The 15305-nt window shown below is 33.6% G+C and overlaps 1 protein-coding gene across 1 annotated transcript; it reads right to left on the bottom strand.

Moving 5' to 3' along the window:
• Positions 1-10753: 10753 nt before the first annotated feature.
• On the bottom strand, positions 10754-15008 carry LOC114164773 (bidirectional sugar transporter N3-like). The gene is made up of 6 exons (XM_028049536.2): positions 14870-15008; positions 12602-12638; positions 12293-12506; positions 11923-12084; positions 11729-11848; positions 10754-11344 (listed from the first exon to the last, which is right to left on the bottom strand). The coding sequence occupies exons 1-6, from the start codon at positions 14913-14915 to the stop codon at positions 11075-11077; spliced, it is 849 nt and encodes a 282-aa protein (XP_027905337.2). The 5' UTR covers positions 14916-15008; the 3' UTR covers positions 10754-11074.
• Between the last annotated feature and the right edge of the window lie 297 nt (positions 15009-15305).

Here is a 15305-nt window from a genome sequence, read left to right as displayed (position 1 = left end):
ATATGCACTGCAATTCTTACAATCAATTATGTGCAATGAGGTAAAGCTCTAGACTATGACAACAAAATCAGTGCATGACAATGCAACAGAGATTTCTAGAATTGAATGTAGATCATGAATGCATATAAACTGATGACATCAATGAATTAGCCCATAACAGTAGCAACACACCCACACTAATTCACTAAAATGCATGCTGAGAATTATGTCAATATGCTATGCAAATGCTAATGGTAGATTTAAGACCCAGTTCACAATCCAGAATTACCATCTGAAGTCATCCCCACTAGTTGGGTGATTTAATCATAATGCATATTTATTCTATGGAAAAGGACCTAAGAGAATTAATGTTAACAAAGGGTAGAATGTATGAACCTATGAAAAAATTGATGTAGGAAATTAAGGTAATGACAAAAAAAGTGCAAAATCAAAAAACAACAACAGAATGGTAAACTTAAAGATTTAGAATTAAAAATTGCAAAGAAAACATGAAACTGAGTACAATGATATGCTCATGGATTCATATACACTCGAGAAGACATCTCGATATTGTGTGCCCACTTTGGGGTCACTTGGTTTCCAAAACGAAACATTTATCTGTGCAAAATTGTGAATTATGCTCAATCATTAACTCAACAACACAAACTAAACTTAAAACTGGAAAATGGTGGTTGTCGTGCTTAACTAGATCTACATTTTGGAGAGGAAAATTGTGGTGAACAAGATGCGCGAAGTGGTCTAGTTTAAGGTGTAGGTCAAGACTCGTGTTTTTCCACAGGTGCGTCGCGATGAATTATGATCCAAAACTACTTTTAGAAATTTATTTTAAAAGAATAGCCTAAACAATTGTCCTAATTGAAATCTATATTAATGGACTTTTAGGAAGCTTGACGTCCTCTTTGGCCCATGAGATAAGCATTTAAGAGTCCTTAGGCCCATTGTGTTTCTCATCACTTCTTTGAAACTCCTCTTGTAATGTTTGATATGCTTGTTTTGCACTTGTGGCCCCTATTATTCTTGGAAAGATTGTGTCATCAACTGGTTGTTGAAAGGCAAATAAAGCCCTTGAATCCTTCTACTTGTTTTCCTTCAACATGTTCTTTTGAGATATAGTAAGAGTGGAAATGTCTTCCGGAATAACGAATCTCTCTTCTATAATGTGCCATAAGTCTTGGGAGCGAAAGAATGTCTTCATTTTGATACTCCAAAAATCATAATTTTATCATGTGAAAATAGGTACTGGAATTGATGATGTTTGATTGGTAGTGGCCATGGGTTGAGAAATTTTGTTTGAAGTTGTGTAGAATTGAGTTATAGTGTTTCTTTGAAGTAGTTGAAAATTTTATCTACGCCTAGTAGATGATAGAACATAGCTCTAGTACCATTGATAGTACTTTGAGGTTGTGAAAGAAATAGTTGATGGGATAGAGAAAATTGTGGAGAGAGTAGAATGTGGAAGTAGTAGTTGGAAGTTGTATGTTATGTAGTTGTGAGTGGTGTGTTAGATGTTGTCTTACTTGTTGTCATTCATAAAATAGTAGAGTACATGTGGTATGATCCTATCCAGCAAAGAGTACGATCATTTTTGAATTTGATAAGAACATGAGGCCTAAGCCAAGAACAAAGAGAATCATCTCTTTAATGAAATAAAATTCAATATATGACTAAAAGTGTCTACATTACTTTTTAGTACGTTTATATAGGCACAAAAGTTTAAGTAAACTTAGAAACTCTAAAAGAAAGCAAAAAGCCAAAAAAATATAAAAACATAAACTAATTTCTATAAAAAAGCCTAAAGCCCAAAAACATAGATACATAAATTAATTTTTGGCATAAATATACATTTGGTCTCTATTTTTGTTGTTTTTATTCAATTTGGTACTTATTTTCTTTTTGTGTTCAATTAGGTCCTTATTTTCGTCAAATTTTGGTCAATTTGGTCATTTTGACTAACCGTATTTATATAGTTAATGTTTTTAAATAGTACATGCCACGTGTCAACTCCTAGTTTTTTTTTTTTGTTTTTTTTAAATTTTTTTAAATTTTTTTCTGAATTTTTAAAAAAAAATTAAATCTTTTTTTTAATTTCAAAAAAATTGTCCATGTGTCAAGTCAGAATTGTGCCACGTGTAAATGTTAGTGTCACGTGTCAATTTGTGGTTGTATTATTTTTTTTGTTCAATTTAGTCTCGATATTCGTTATTTTTGTTCAATTGAATTCTTATATTCGTTACTTTTGTTTAATTTAGTCTAATTTTTTGTTAAAATGGAACAATTTAATTTTTAAAATTGATATTATTAGTTTTTTTGAAATTCAATTATAAATTATCATATTTAATTATAAATCGAATATAATTCTTATGTTCAATTGTTAAATAGAATATAATTATTTAAATATTATTAAAATTTTAAAAATATATATTAACATTTTGTAAAATTGATATTTAAATCTAAAATATTTAATATTTTTATTATATTTTAGATATTAAAATCTAAAATATTTTATATTTTAATTTTAATTTTAAAAGTATTTTAGAATATGAATATTAGAAAAAAATAATAATAATTATATTCTTATAATATTTTAAATAATTATATTCTATTTAGCAATTAAATATAACAATTTTAATCAATTTATAATTAAATTTAATAATTTATAATTGAAATTAAAAAATAATTAATAAAATTTTCAATTTTAGAAAAAATATTAATATAATTTGTATAAAAGATATTAAATGTGGTGTTAATTTGAAAAGGACAAAATTGATTTCTTTTAACAAAAATAGGGATTAAATTCAACAAAAATAGACTAAATTGAACAAAAAAAAATAACACAACCACAAAGTGACACTTGGCACTAGCATTGACACGTGGCACAATTGTGACTTGACACGTGGCACAATTGTGACTTGACACGTGGACAATTTTTTTGAAATTAAAAAAATTAATTTTTTTTTTAAATTTCTTTTACATTTTTGGGTTAAATATGTTTTTGGTCTCTTAACTTCAGTGAATTTTGAAATTAATCCATTTCGAAATTTTGGACCAATTTAGTCCTTCATCTTTCGATAATATATTTAGAACCTCACCACTCTTCTAAGTGTTTTTACTCAAAAATTTCACTCGTGTTTCACCCTTTGTAGGCTTTTTCTCGAATGTACTCTCTTGTCTTTTACCACTCAATTCCCTTTAGCGCTTGACATAAAACTCTAATAGCTTAATCAAAGAGTATACAAACAATGTGAAAAATGTTCCGAGATCTAAATCTTGACTCAAGAGGTCAAACAAAAACAAAACTCTAGACAAAGTTTCAAGAAATTTTAAAGACACAAACTAATAAAATTAGAAAATAATAGGACTACCAAAGAGAGTTAAAGGAGACAACACGGAAACTCTAACAAAAAGATTGACTGTAATTAAATATATCAATAAACCACAAATAAAATTACAACAAAAATTTGTGTTGAACTTCTTCTTTTTTTCTCTTGGATCCATACTTTTCTTTTTTCTTTTTTTTTTCTTTCAAAATATATTTGTTTCTTTTTAACTTGGATCCATAATTCTTTCTTTTCTTTTCAATTTTGTAGCTCAATACACAAACAAATAAAACTAAACATATTGCCCTTCAAACCCCATCTCCATAAATCAATGTAATTACACTTGCAAAAAGTTAATTGGGACTACAATTAACAGAAAAACACAAAAAGAAAAAAATTTCACAAATCAAATGTAGAAATACAATTTAAACGAAGAACATGTAAATAAAAACACGATACAAAATTGGACAAAATCTTATAGGGTTTACTCCTTATGAAATTCTAAGAATAATGAAACAAATAGAATTTCAAAACAAAGCGCAAAACACACAAACATTCAAAAAATTTAGTCTTTTTTTTTATATGACAGAAAAATAAGATAGAAGTGGAAATTCAAACCAAAAGCTTGCTTTAAGTACCAGATGATACGATCCTATCAAGGGAAGGGTACGATCGTTTCTAATTTGAATCTTCTAGAGGCACAACAAAATTAAATCAAATAAGAACGTGAAATAAGACAAGGATGGAGGACACCACAATCTAGCAAATTGATGATTCAAGTGAAGATTCGCCACAAAGATGTCAATCTTTGATAAGTACTTGAGGCCTAAGCCAAGAACAAAGAGAATCGTCTCTTTAATGAAATAAAATTCAATATATGACTAAAAGTATCTACATTAGTTTTTGGTACGTCTCTAATGGGCACACAAGTTTAAAAAATCATAGAAACTCTAAAAGAAAACGAAAAGCCCAAAAACATAAAAACATAAATGAATTTCTAGAAGAAAGCCCAAAGCCCAAAAACATAGAAACATAGATTAATTTTTTCTAAAAACTATTTTTCAAATGTGTTCATAATCTTCACATTCTTTAAGTTTCCTTCCTCATGGAACATTATAAGCTTCAAGGAGACATGTTTGGATCTTCAAGGTTGTCATAGATCCTTTGAATTGGAGATAGTCCTTTCTCAACATGAATATTTATAGACTACATCTCACTTACATGATTATCTTAGAACATTCTAATTAGAACTTATGTAGAATGTTCTTGATTTCTATACTAGAATTTTTATTACATTTCAATACTTTTATCTTAAGGTTTTTTAGATTTTTTAAAAAATTTGCATTGCAGAACAAATCCGAGCTAAAAATTACTTTTAAATCCAATTATACCTCAAGATAAGCGTAATTGCATTCATGAATCCTTCACATGGAACGTAGAGATATATCACCATTGTTGGGTATTGGGCTCCCTTCCTATGTGGAGAAAAGGCCCAAAATTTGAGAAGCCCATGTCTCACTTAAACCTAGTGGAGAGGAGGCTATAAAATAAAGAGAGAGGCAGAACAATAGAGCAAGAACACACTGAAAGCCCTAACACATAGAGGGAGAGGTAGAGGGAAAATTCTGTTCACGTTTTTCATAGAGCTGTCGCAGTAAATTCGGCGCTGCGGATTCGTTCACCGTTGGATCGGGCTGAAATTTTTACAGCAGGTTCGGAACTCATTGCTCTTCATTCTGACCGGTCGGATCTTTGATACGAGGTCTGAGTTGGGAGATATTAATTTCGCACTGCAGCAGTGATTTGTAGAGGTTTTCCTCTCTTGTTCTTCTCTATTTGAAAGCTTTGTTGCTTTGTTATTTGGTTGGGTGTTGGCACTAATTTGTGCTATTGATTGAGACTCTTTTGTACTCTTGTTGATCATAGTGAAGCTATTTCTTTGGTCTGGACGACTCGTGGTTTTTACCCTTGATTTGAGGGGTTTTCCACGTTAAAAATCTTGGTGCCTTTATTTGTGCTTTTGGTGGTTTATTATTGCTGCTCTTTGATTATTGCTCCTCATAGATTCTTGCAAGTTAGGGGAAATTATATCCGCTGCATTCTCTGGTATATTGTTTGTTATTGTTTTCCCCATCAGAGTGGCATCAGAGCTCTTGGTTGGGCTATATTTACTTGCTTGAATGATGGAGGCAAATGCAAAGATGATTACTTTGAATGGTACAAATTATCATTTGTGGAAGGGCAAGATGAAAGATTTATTATTTGTCAAGAAATTGCATCTTCCGGTCTTTGCTACACAGAAGCCAGATTCTATGTCTGAAGAAGAATGGGACTTTGAGCACCAACAGGTATGTGGTTTTATTCGGCAATATGTTGAAGATAATGTTTATAATCATATTGCTAATGAGACACATGCCAGAGCTTTGTGGGAGAAGATTGAGTCTTTGTATGCTTCTAAGTTGGGCAATAATAAATTGTATTTGTTAAATTGCTTGATGAATTTGAGGTACATGGAGAATTCTTCTATTTCTGATCACTTAAATGAGTTTCAAGGGCTCCTAGATCAATTGTCAGGAATGAGCATAAAGTTTGATGACGAAGTTATGGGATTATGGTTGCTTAATACTCTACCAGAGTCTTGGGAGGTATTTCGGGTTTCAATTACAAACTCTGCCTCGAATGGTGTTGTTTCTTTTCAGATGGCAAAGAGCGGTGCTCTTAATGAAGAGATGAGAAGGAAGGCACATGGTTCTTCATCTCAGTCTGAGATGCTTGTTACAGAAGCTAGGGGGAGAAGTCAGAAAAAGGAACATAAAGGTGGTAGAGAGAAGAGTAGGAGCAAGTCCAAGTCAAGATACAAGAATTTAGAGTGCCATTTTTGTCATAAAACTGGGCACATTCAGAAATACTGTTTTAAGTGGAAAAAGGAGAACAAAGACAAGAAGGGCAAACAGAGAGAGAATGATCATGATGATGATGATCGTGTCACTACTGCTACAGATGGTGATCTTGTTCTTCTTCGTGACTTTGAGTCCGTTAATCTTGTATCTGATGAGAGCATGTGGATTATTGATAGTGGTGCTACACTGCATGTTACACCTAGGAAGGAGTTCTTCACATCTTACACTTCTGGTGATTTTGGAGTGTTGAAGATGGGTAATGATGGTGAGTCTAAAGTGATTGGTGTTGGTGATGTTTGCCTGCAAACCAACATGGGAGTGCAGTTGTTGCTTAAAGGAGTCAAACATGCTCCGGATGTCCGTTTTAATTTAATCTCTGTGCAGTTGCTTGATGATTGTGGTTATGACAATCACTTTGGTTCTAGTAAATGGAAGCTCACTAAAGGTAACTTGGTTATGGCCAGAGGGGAGAAACAATCTAAATTGTATTGGACTAAAGCTTTGGTTGCTAAAGACAGTGTGAATGCTATGTATATGGAGGCATCTTTGTGGCACCGGAGGCTTGGTCATATAAGTGAGAAAGGGCTTAACTGCTTAGCTAAAAAGGATGTGCTTATGGGATTGAGAAATGCAGAATTGGAGAAATGTTCTCATTGCATGGCTGGTAAACAAACCAGAGTATCTTTTAAGAAGCATCCACCCTCAAGGAAGTCAGAATTACTTGAATTGGTGCATTCTGACGTTTGTGGCCCATTAAAGGTAAAGTCATTTAGTGGTGCAGTTTACTTTGTTACTTTTATTGATGATTGTTCCAGGAAGCTATGGGTCTATGCTCTTCAGCGGAAAGGTCAAGTACTTGAAAAGTTCAAGGAATTTCATGCTATGGTTGAGAGGCAATCAGGCAAGAAGCTGAAATGCATCCGTAGTGATAATGGTGGTGAGTACCGTGGACCTTTTGATGTTTATTGCAGGCAGCATGGTATTAGACACGAGAAGACTCCTCCTAAAACTCCTCAGTTGAATGGTCTAGCGGAGAGGATGAACAGGACCTTGGTTGAAAGGGTTACATGTATGCTTTCAGAAGCAAAGTTGCCTAAGCACTTTTGGGGAGAGGCATTGCTTGCAGCTGTGCATGTTATTAATCTCAGTCCCGCAGTTGCTTTGAATATTGAGGTGCCAGACAAAATTTGGTTTGGTAAGAATGTTAGATATGATCATTTGCGTGTCTTTGGTTGCAGGGCATTTGTTCATGTTCCTAAGGATGAAAGATCCAAGTTAGATAAAAAGACAAGGCAATGTATCTTTATTGGCTATGGTGAGGATGAATTTGGCTACAGGTTTTATGATCCTGTTGAGAAGAAGCTTGTTAGAAGCCGTGATGTACAATTCATGGAAGATCAGACCATTGAAGACATTGATAAGGTGAAGAAGACCACACCCGAGAAAGACAGTAATCTCACTGATGGTAATCCGATGAGGTTGCCCACTCACAATTTGGAGAATGTTGAAACGGAAGCTCAAGACAATGAGCAACATGGTGATGTTGATGATCAACAGTTTGGAAGTGGAGTAGAGGTTCCAATTGATGATGCTCAAGAGGAACATGATGATGATGACGATCTTGGTGATATACCTGAATCACCTCAAGTCCAACTCAGGAGGTCTAATAGACAAAAACAACCTTCTACAAGGTATTCCTGTGATGAGTACATAACCTTGACTGACGGTGGAGAACCTGAGTGTTTTGAAGAGGCTTTGGATAGTGAAGAGAAGAAACAGTGGCTGGATGCAATGCAAGATGAGATGAAATCTTTGCATGATAATCACACTTACGACTTGGTGAAATTGCCTAAGGGCAAAAGGGCATTGGAAACTAGGTGGATTTTCAGGGTGAAACAAGATTCAAATTCTACACTTCCAAGGTACAAGGCCAGATTAGTGGTGAAAGGTTTCAGACAGAAAAAGGGTGTTGATTTCAATGAGATTTTCTCACCTGTGGTGAAAATGTCATCCATCAGAACTGTGCTAAGTTTAGCTGCTACTCTTGATTTGGAGGTTGAGCAGATGGATGTGAAGACAGCTTTCCTTCATGGTAATTTGGAGGAAGAGATATACATGAAGCAACCTGATGGTTTTCTTGTTAAAGGCAAGGAAGAATATGTGTGTAGACTAAGGAAGAGTCTATACGGTTTGAAGCAGGCTCCAAGGCAGTGGTATAAGAAGTTTGAGTCTTTTATGTGTGAGCAGGGTTACATGAAGACTACTTCTGATCATTGTGTCTTTGTTAAAAGTTTTTCTAATGATGACTTTATTATCCTGTTATTATATGTTGATGACATGCTTATTGTTGGAAAAGATATTTCCAAAATTGACAGGTTAAAGAAGACACTTGGCGAGTCTTTTGCCATGAAAGACTTGGGAGCTGCTAAAAGGATTCTTGGCATACATATCTCACGTGATAGGAGAGAAAAGAAGATTTATCTATCACAAGAGCAATACATTAGGAAGGTGTTGCAGAGATTCCAGATGGAAAATGCTAAAGCTGTGAGTACTCCTCTTGCTACTCATTTTAAACTGAGTGTTAAACAGAGTCCTTCAAATGAAGTTGAGAAGACCAATATGAGTAGAGTTCCTTATGCATCTGCGGTGGGCAGTTTGATGTATGCGATGGTGTGTACAAGACCAGATATTGCACATGCTGTTGGTACAGTTAGTCGATTTTTGTCAAACCCAGGTAGAGAGCATTGGAATGCTGTGAAATGGATTTTGAGGTATCTTCATGGTACAGTTGATATGAAGCTTTGTTTTGGAGGTGATAAACCTACTTTGATGGGTTACTCAGACTCAGATTTGGCTGGGGATATTGATTCCAGAAAGTCCACTTCGGGCTATTTGATAAAGTTTGCAGGGGGAGCTGTGGCTTGGCAATCAAGACTACAAAGGTGTGTAGCGTTGTCTACTACAGAAGCAGAGTTCATTGCTATTACTGAAGCATGCAAGGAGGTGTTATGGTTGAAGAAATTCTTGCAGGAGCTTGGTTTTAGGCAAGATAACTATTCATTGTTTGTTGATAGCCAAAGTGCTATCCATCTTGGTAAGAATCCAACTTTTCATTCTAGATCCAAACATATTGATGTGAGGTATCATTGGATACGTGATGCTTTGGATGCTAAGTTGTTGGAGTTGAAAAAGGTTCATACAGATGATAATGGTGCTGATATGATGACTAAAGCATTGCCAAGAGGAAAGTTTGAAGTTTGTTGTGAGATCGCCGGTTTGGCGGTTATCTCCACATAGTTGTGAGGGGGAGATTTGTTGGGTATTGGGCTCCCTTCCTATGTGGAGAAAAGGCCCAAAATTTGAGAAGCCCATGTCTCACTTAAACCTAGTGGAGAGGAGGCTATAAAATAAAGAGAGAGGCAGAACAATAGAGCAAGAACACACTGAAAGCCCTAACACATAGAGGGAGAGGTAGAGAGAAAATTCTGTTCACGTTTTTCATAGAGCTGTCGCAGTAAATTCGGCGCTGCGGATTCGTTCACCGTTGGATCGGGCTGAAATTTTTACAGCAGGTTCGGAACTCATTGCTCTTCATTCTGACCGGTCGGATCTTTGATACGAGGTCTGAGTTGGGAGATATTAATTTCGCACTGCAGCAGTGATTTGTAGAGGTTTTCCTCTCTTGTTCTTCTCTATTTGAAAGCTTTGTTGCTTTGTTATTTGGTTGGGTGTTGGCACTAATTTGTGCTATTGATTGAGACTCTTTTGTACTCTTGTTGATCATAGTGAAGCTATTTCTTTGGTCTGGACGACTCGTGGTTTTTACCCTTGATTTGAGGGGTTTTCCACGTTAAAAATCTTGGTGCCTTTATTTGTGCTTTTGGTGGTTTATTATTGCTGCTCTTTGATTATTGCTCCTCATAGATTCTTGCAAGTTAGGGGAAATTATATCCGCTGCATTCTCTGGTATATTGTTTGTTATTGTTTTCCCCATCAACCATTTGCATTAAAAGTATAAAATTGAAATAACCTATAGAAGGTAATAATTTTACCTCTTAGAACGGCCATAATTATAAATTTGGTTTTTGTTTTTCTGTAGGTAAAGTAATTTAATATAAAATAATTAGTTGACAGTGATTTTTAACACCTTTCCATTTTCTTTTGGTTACAAGAACACCGTTCCTTTTGATGAACAGAGTGTAATGATCTGTAAAAAGAAGGCTGTAACGAGGCACTGTGATCTATACAGTCGTTGTGTCGATCGGGTCTTTCGTGTCAATGATTGTTAGCTTCCGTCATGAAGATAAACATTTTTTTTTTTTTACTTTTTAGGTTGGACTTTATATCTGTCCCCTTCTCCATTACATCACAAAAGAAGAGAAGAGCCCCCATGCCACTAGCTACATGCATAATTTAATCATGCTGATATACGAATAACCACATAACATTAGGACATCGATGATTGCAGCATATGAAAAAAATACAAAAGTGTGCTCATTACTAAAATAATAATTAATTCCTCCACGTTATCGTCTTTCAACTTTCACTTTAATTTCATAAATGTGAAGAAAATACACATTGTAAAGATATAAGACTATATTCAATATAATTTAAAAATACAAAGTGCAGAAAATGAATCCCATTATTGATTTATTACAGTATGAAAATGATGTAAGACCATACTGCAGCTACACACAAATTCATCTATGGCCAAAAGAAGAACCCTATAAACTCCAAAACATTGTTCTTGCGTTGAGAAATGACCCACTTGACCATATAGAATGTTTATTATACTTTTAGGTTAAATATTTATGGACCTCAATTTTTATTTTCTCTTTGGACTTGTTTGGTCACTTATCACATATTGCTATGGGAATCCATTATGTTCTTAGGGTTTCCATTTCCTTCTTCTCTTCTATTTGGATCCTCAGTAGCAATCTCAGTCACAGCACCACTGCTTATATGATTCAGCTCAGACGGTTCCATTCTGCTTATCTCCCCAATCTCAATAATCTCATGACTGTTTGGTTCTTGCAATTTCATTAGCTTATTTCTCTTGGCGTTTCTATAAATCAAATACAGCACCATCTGAATTATGCCGAATAGAAAACCTAGTGTATTTGGGAGCTGCATCATCCAAATGGAAACGTAAATAGAATTTTATTTTTTTTTTTGTATAGGTTATATCAGATCGAAAGGAATCAAATTAAAATGTTCAGCATATAAGTATGAGATGAGATTTTTGTTTTATATAATAATATAATAGGGGGACCCTTATTTTCATTTGACTTCTTTTTTGATATGGGACTCAATAGAGTGCGTACAGGTAGTAAATTATGATTAAATTGACTTTATCACTTATTAAAGCACAAGGAAAAGTAATGGGAAGGAAATGAGGAAAGTGATAGTGGAAACGACTTAGTCCGAATAAGACAAAAGTTTAATGGTGAATATAATATGAATAAATGCTCCTAACAAACCCACATAGCATCATGATTGAATTCAACTTACAGCGATGTAGTAGTCGTTGAGGAGAAGGCCATAGAAGAACCACATGATAGCATTTAAGGTCAAAAAGAAGGACAAACTTAAAGGCATGAATTCCACACTTTTCGTCTTTATCACACGTTTCTGCATGCATGCATCAATCATAAGAATTAACTTTTTAACACGATTTAAGTAATAATGGCCTTCTGAATGCTTACCATAATCCCGAGAGGAGCAGCGAATACGCTTATATTGAAAACGAGAGAAATCCATCCAATCACGGAAAGACGTTTGGATCCTTTTGTTAGGAAGAGAGTTAAAAGAAGCATGGCTCCGAACCCAAACACATCCAACAAGAGAATAATCATGATGGTCGAAAGCTGTGACATATTTCATACAAGGAAAACTAATTAGTTTTTGGATTTCACAACTACATTTTCATAATTTTCTCTTCATGATGTATTTTAAATGATTTTAGAATATATAAAAATGAAAAAAACAAATAACCACTTAAAAGATCATAAGAGAAAATTATCAAAAGGAATGGAAAGATTAGCAGGAATATGAAGGAGTGATAAGAAGGAAAACCCTGGTTTTGCTCGGTGCATAAACTAAGAAGACGACTAGGTAGAATGTCTCTATCACACAGCCAAAGGAGTTAATAGTAATGAGAAGGAGGGTACCCTCCCTTTTTACGAGTGCGTAATAAATCCAGAGCATTGAACTGAACAATGCAACAATATAAGGTAGTGATTGAAACCCTTCCGCAGACTTCTTCTTGTATATTTGGTAAAAAGTTGGTCTACATTTATCATATATATTCAATATATTAGAAAAAGCATATATGCTTCTCATCCATTAATTACAACAAGTGTGCTATATTAGAAAATCACTTACAATGGAGCGAGGAACACCATAAAGGAGATGATGTTGCCTAATTACAGGAAAACAAAAAACAGGAGACATCCATCAGTACCTATGAACAGATTGAGATTATTAATATTATTATCATAATTCATTATATTACTACAATAACCTCCTCCTCCTACTATTGTTATTCTTTCTACCAAGGTGCTGCCCTAATTCAATAGTGTTGCTTTCAAGTATTAGGATTTATTATTCTTTATAAACTACAACAATACCATGCAATGTTCGTTCCGCATATAGTTCAGATATCATGTTGGTAGTAATGTCTCACATATTTCCCATGCAGAAATAGTATATTTTTTTACATGCCGCTTTAGATCTCCATTAATGAGGTCAAGGTTAAAGATTTTTTGCGAATGGGGATAGCGTAATAACAAAGTGGAAAGTGAATATTACGAGTATTTTTGTATTTATTGATGGATTTTTATTGGAGGAAATAAATCCGTAGATAAAATTAAATTTATAATGTAGATAAAATTAAATTTATCATTGAAATTTATTGACAGTTTTAGAATTTAAATTACTGACAAATATTTCTTTGGGTAACAAATAGGTCGGTGAAATTCATCGGTAGGATCTATGGATAAATTATAATATATATTATCTTCCATCAATAAATTTCATCAATATTTTGTTATTCCTATTATCAATGAATATTTTTGTCAGTAAATATCAAGGGATACTTCCATCATGTCTTAAGAGGAGGAGGAGTAGGATGAGCAATATCGACAATGGCAAGGTGGTGACGGTGTCGGTGGTGGTGCAATAGAGGCTCATCGATGGTGGTGGTTGGAGTTGGAGGAGGAAGAAGAAACCGATAAATTTTACGACTACAAGAGTGCGTCAAAAATTGTCGACGGATTTTAGATCATCAGTAATTATTGACAAGTTTTGTGATTTGTCATAAATTTTATCAACCACTATTTTACTGGAAAATTTTTTATCGTTGATAATTTGTTGGTAAACTCAAATTGCAAACAAACTTTTCTTATTATTGAGAAATTATGTTCGTCGATAATACATAATTCTTTTATAGTGGAGGTTATGTAACAAATTAATACTAGTTTGTTGTAAGACAATGAATATAACAATAACACGATAAACATTAAAGAGTAATTAGTATAATTAGGGTAATAATTGGTAATTGAAGTAATCTTTTGTTATATTATCATAATGTTATAGTCCTTTTGGGATCAAAAGATATGTCAACATTATATTTTAAATGGTCTTCTACCTTGTAGTTTAGTGTTGTGGTGTTACAAAGTTGGAGAATGTTTTTTTTTTCTTTTGTAATCTCCTTTATGTATGCACTGGAGTGTGTCATTTTGTTAACGTTAAGCTTCTTGTGGTAGATTTGGAAGTTTTCTAAAAGAAAAATCTTCATATCCTCTTAATCTATTTATTTGAAACTATTTTATCTAGTTGACCAATATTTGTTGATATAATTTTTAAATAACTATTATAAAAATTAACAACATATCTTTTATATTCAAATTACATTAGTGCATGTTTTTTTTTCATAAAGATATAAAAACAGTAAATTTCTCATATAGAGGAAAGAGGTTCACTCGGGAGATATAATACCAATGAGACCTAAGACCAACAACAAAAGGGATTGACACTACTCTGAATTCAAAACCTTAAGACAATAAATTTATGGGTCTTCATCCTTATATAGTGTTTCACTTTCTCATTTCTACCCAATGTGGGACTTAAACTCAAACTTAAATTCCCAACAATGTCCCTCTCAAGAGTGAGTTCTTTTCACATTGGTACATTTCCTCTCCAGCAGAAACATTCCTAACAATAAGTAGCCATTTTCCATACTGTCGTTCTTTTTAATAGGACATGCTTACCTAGATCCTTGCCAAGAAGACTTTAGATAGAGGGACCATATATTGTAGTCATCTGAGCTGATGACCATAATCATCAGCTCTGATACCACTGTTAGATCTTTAAAGGGATGATCACTGGGGAGAAACCAATGAGACCTGAGTCCAACCACATAAGGAATTGACATCACTTTTAACCAAAAGCCTTAAAGTAATGAGTTTATGAGTCTTCATCCTTATAGTTCTCTACTTTTCCATTTATACCCAATGTGAGACTTATACTCACTTAGATTCCCAACATTGACACTACATGATATATATGAGAGAACTACACAAATGAAAATAATAAATAAAAAAATAAAGCGGGAATATGATATAGAGAGAGAGATATAGTATTAGTATGTACCTAGAAGGCCGAAAATGAAAGCCAAAGTTTGGTGATGAATGGCCATGTTAAAATGTGTTTACTCTACGAGTGGTCACGAAAAGGTGTAGATAAGATTCTCTCAAAATGAAAACCCTCCCTCACTTGAGCTTATCTCTTCTCCTTTCAATTGCACTTAGTAAATAGGGTAAGAATGGGAGTCTATTTATAGTACAATAAAGATAAGGAATGCAAGTCAAGTTGCTAAGACATGTCAAACATGCAATACTTAATCATTTTAAGTATATCGATACTTATCATATTATTTAATCATTTCTAATTTTAAAAAAAAAAAACAAGATTTTACCACACATATATAGCTAGTAAAGGATGTGATAAACTACTTATTATGTGTTTGAATGAAAAAAATTTAGTTTTTGCATAAGAAATTGTGTTAAGAATAGTTTTAAATAAATTT

This window comes from Vigna unguiculata, chromosome 9 (genome assembly GCF_037176805.1).
Source record: "Vigna unguiculata cultivar grain cowpea cultivar isolate G323 ecotype 2 chromosome 9, ASM3717680v1, whole genome shotgun sequence".
In the NCBI taxonomy this organism is placed as follows: domain Eukaryota; kingdom Viridiplantae; phylum Streptophyta; class Magnoliopsida; order Fabales; family Fabaceae; genus Vigna; species Vigna unguiculata.
The sequence above is the reverse complement of the archived record's forward strand: the minus strand, read 5'-3'. Positions and strand labels throughout refer to the sequence as shown.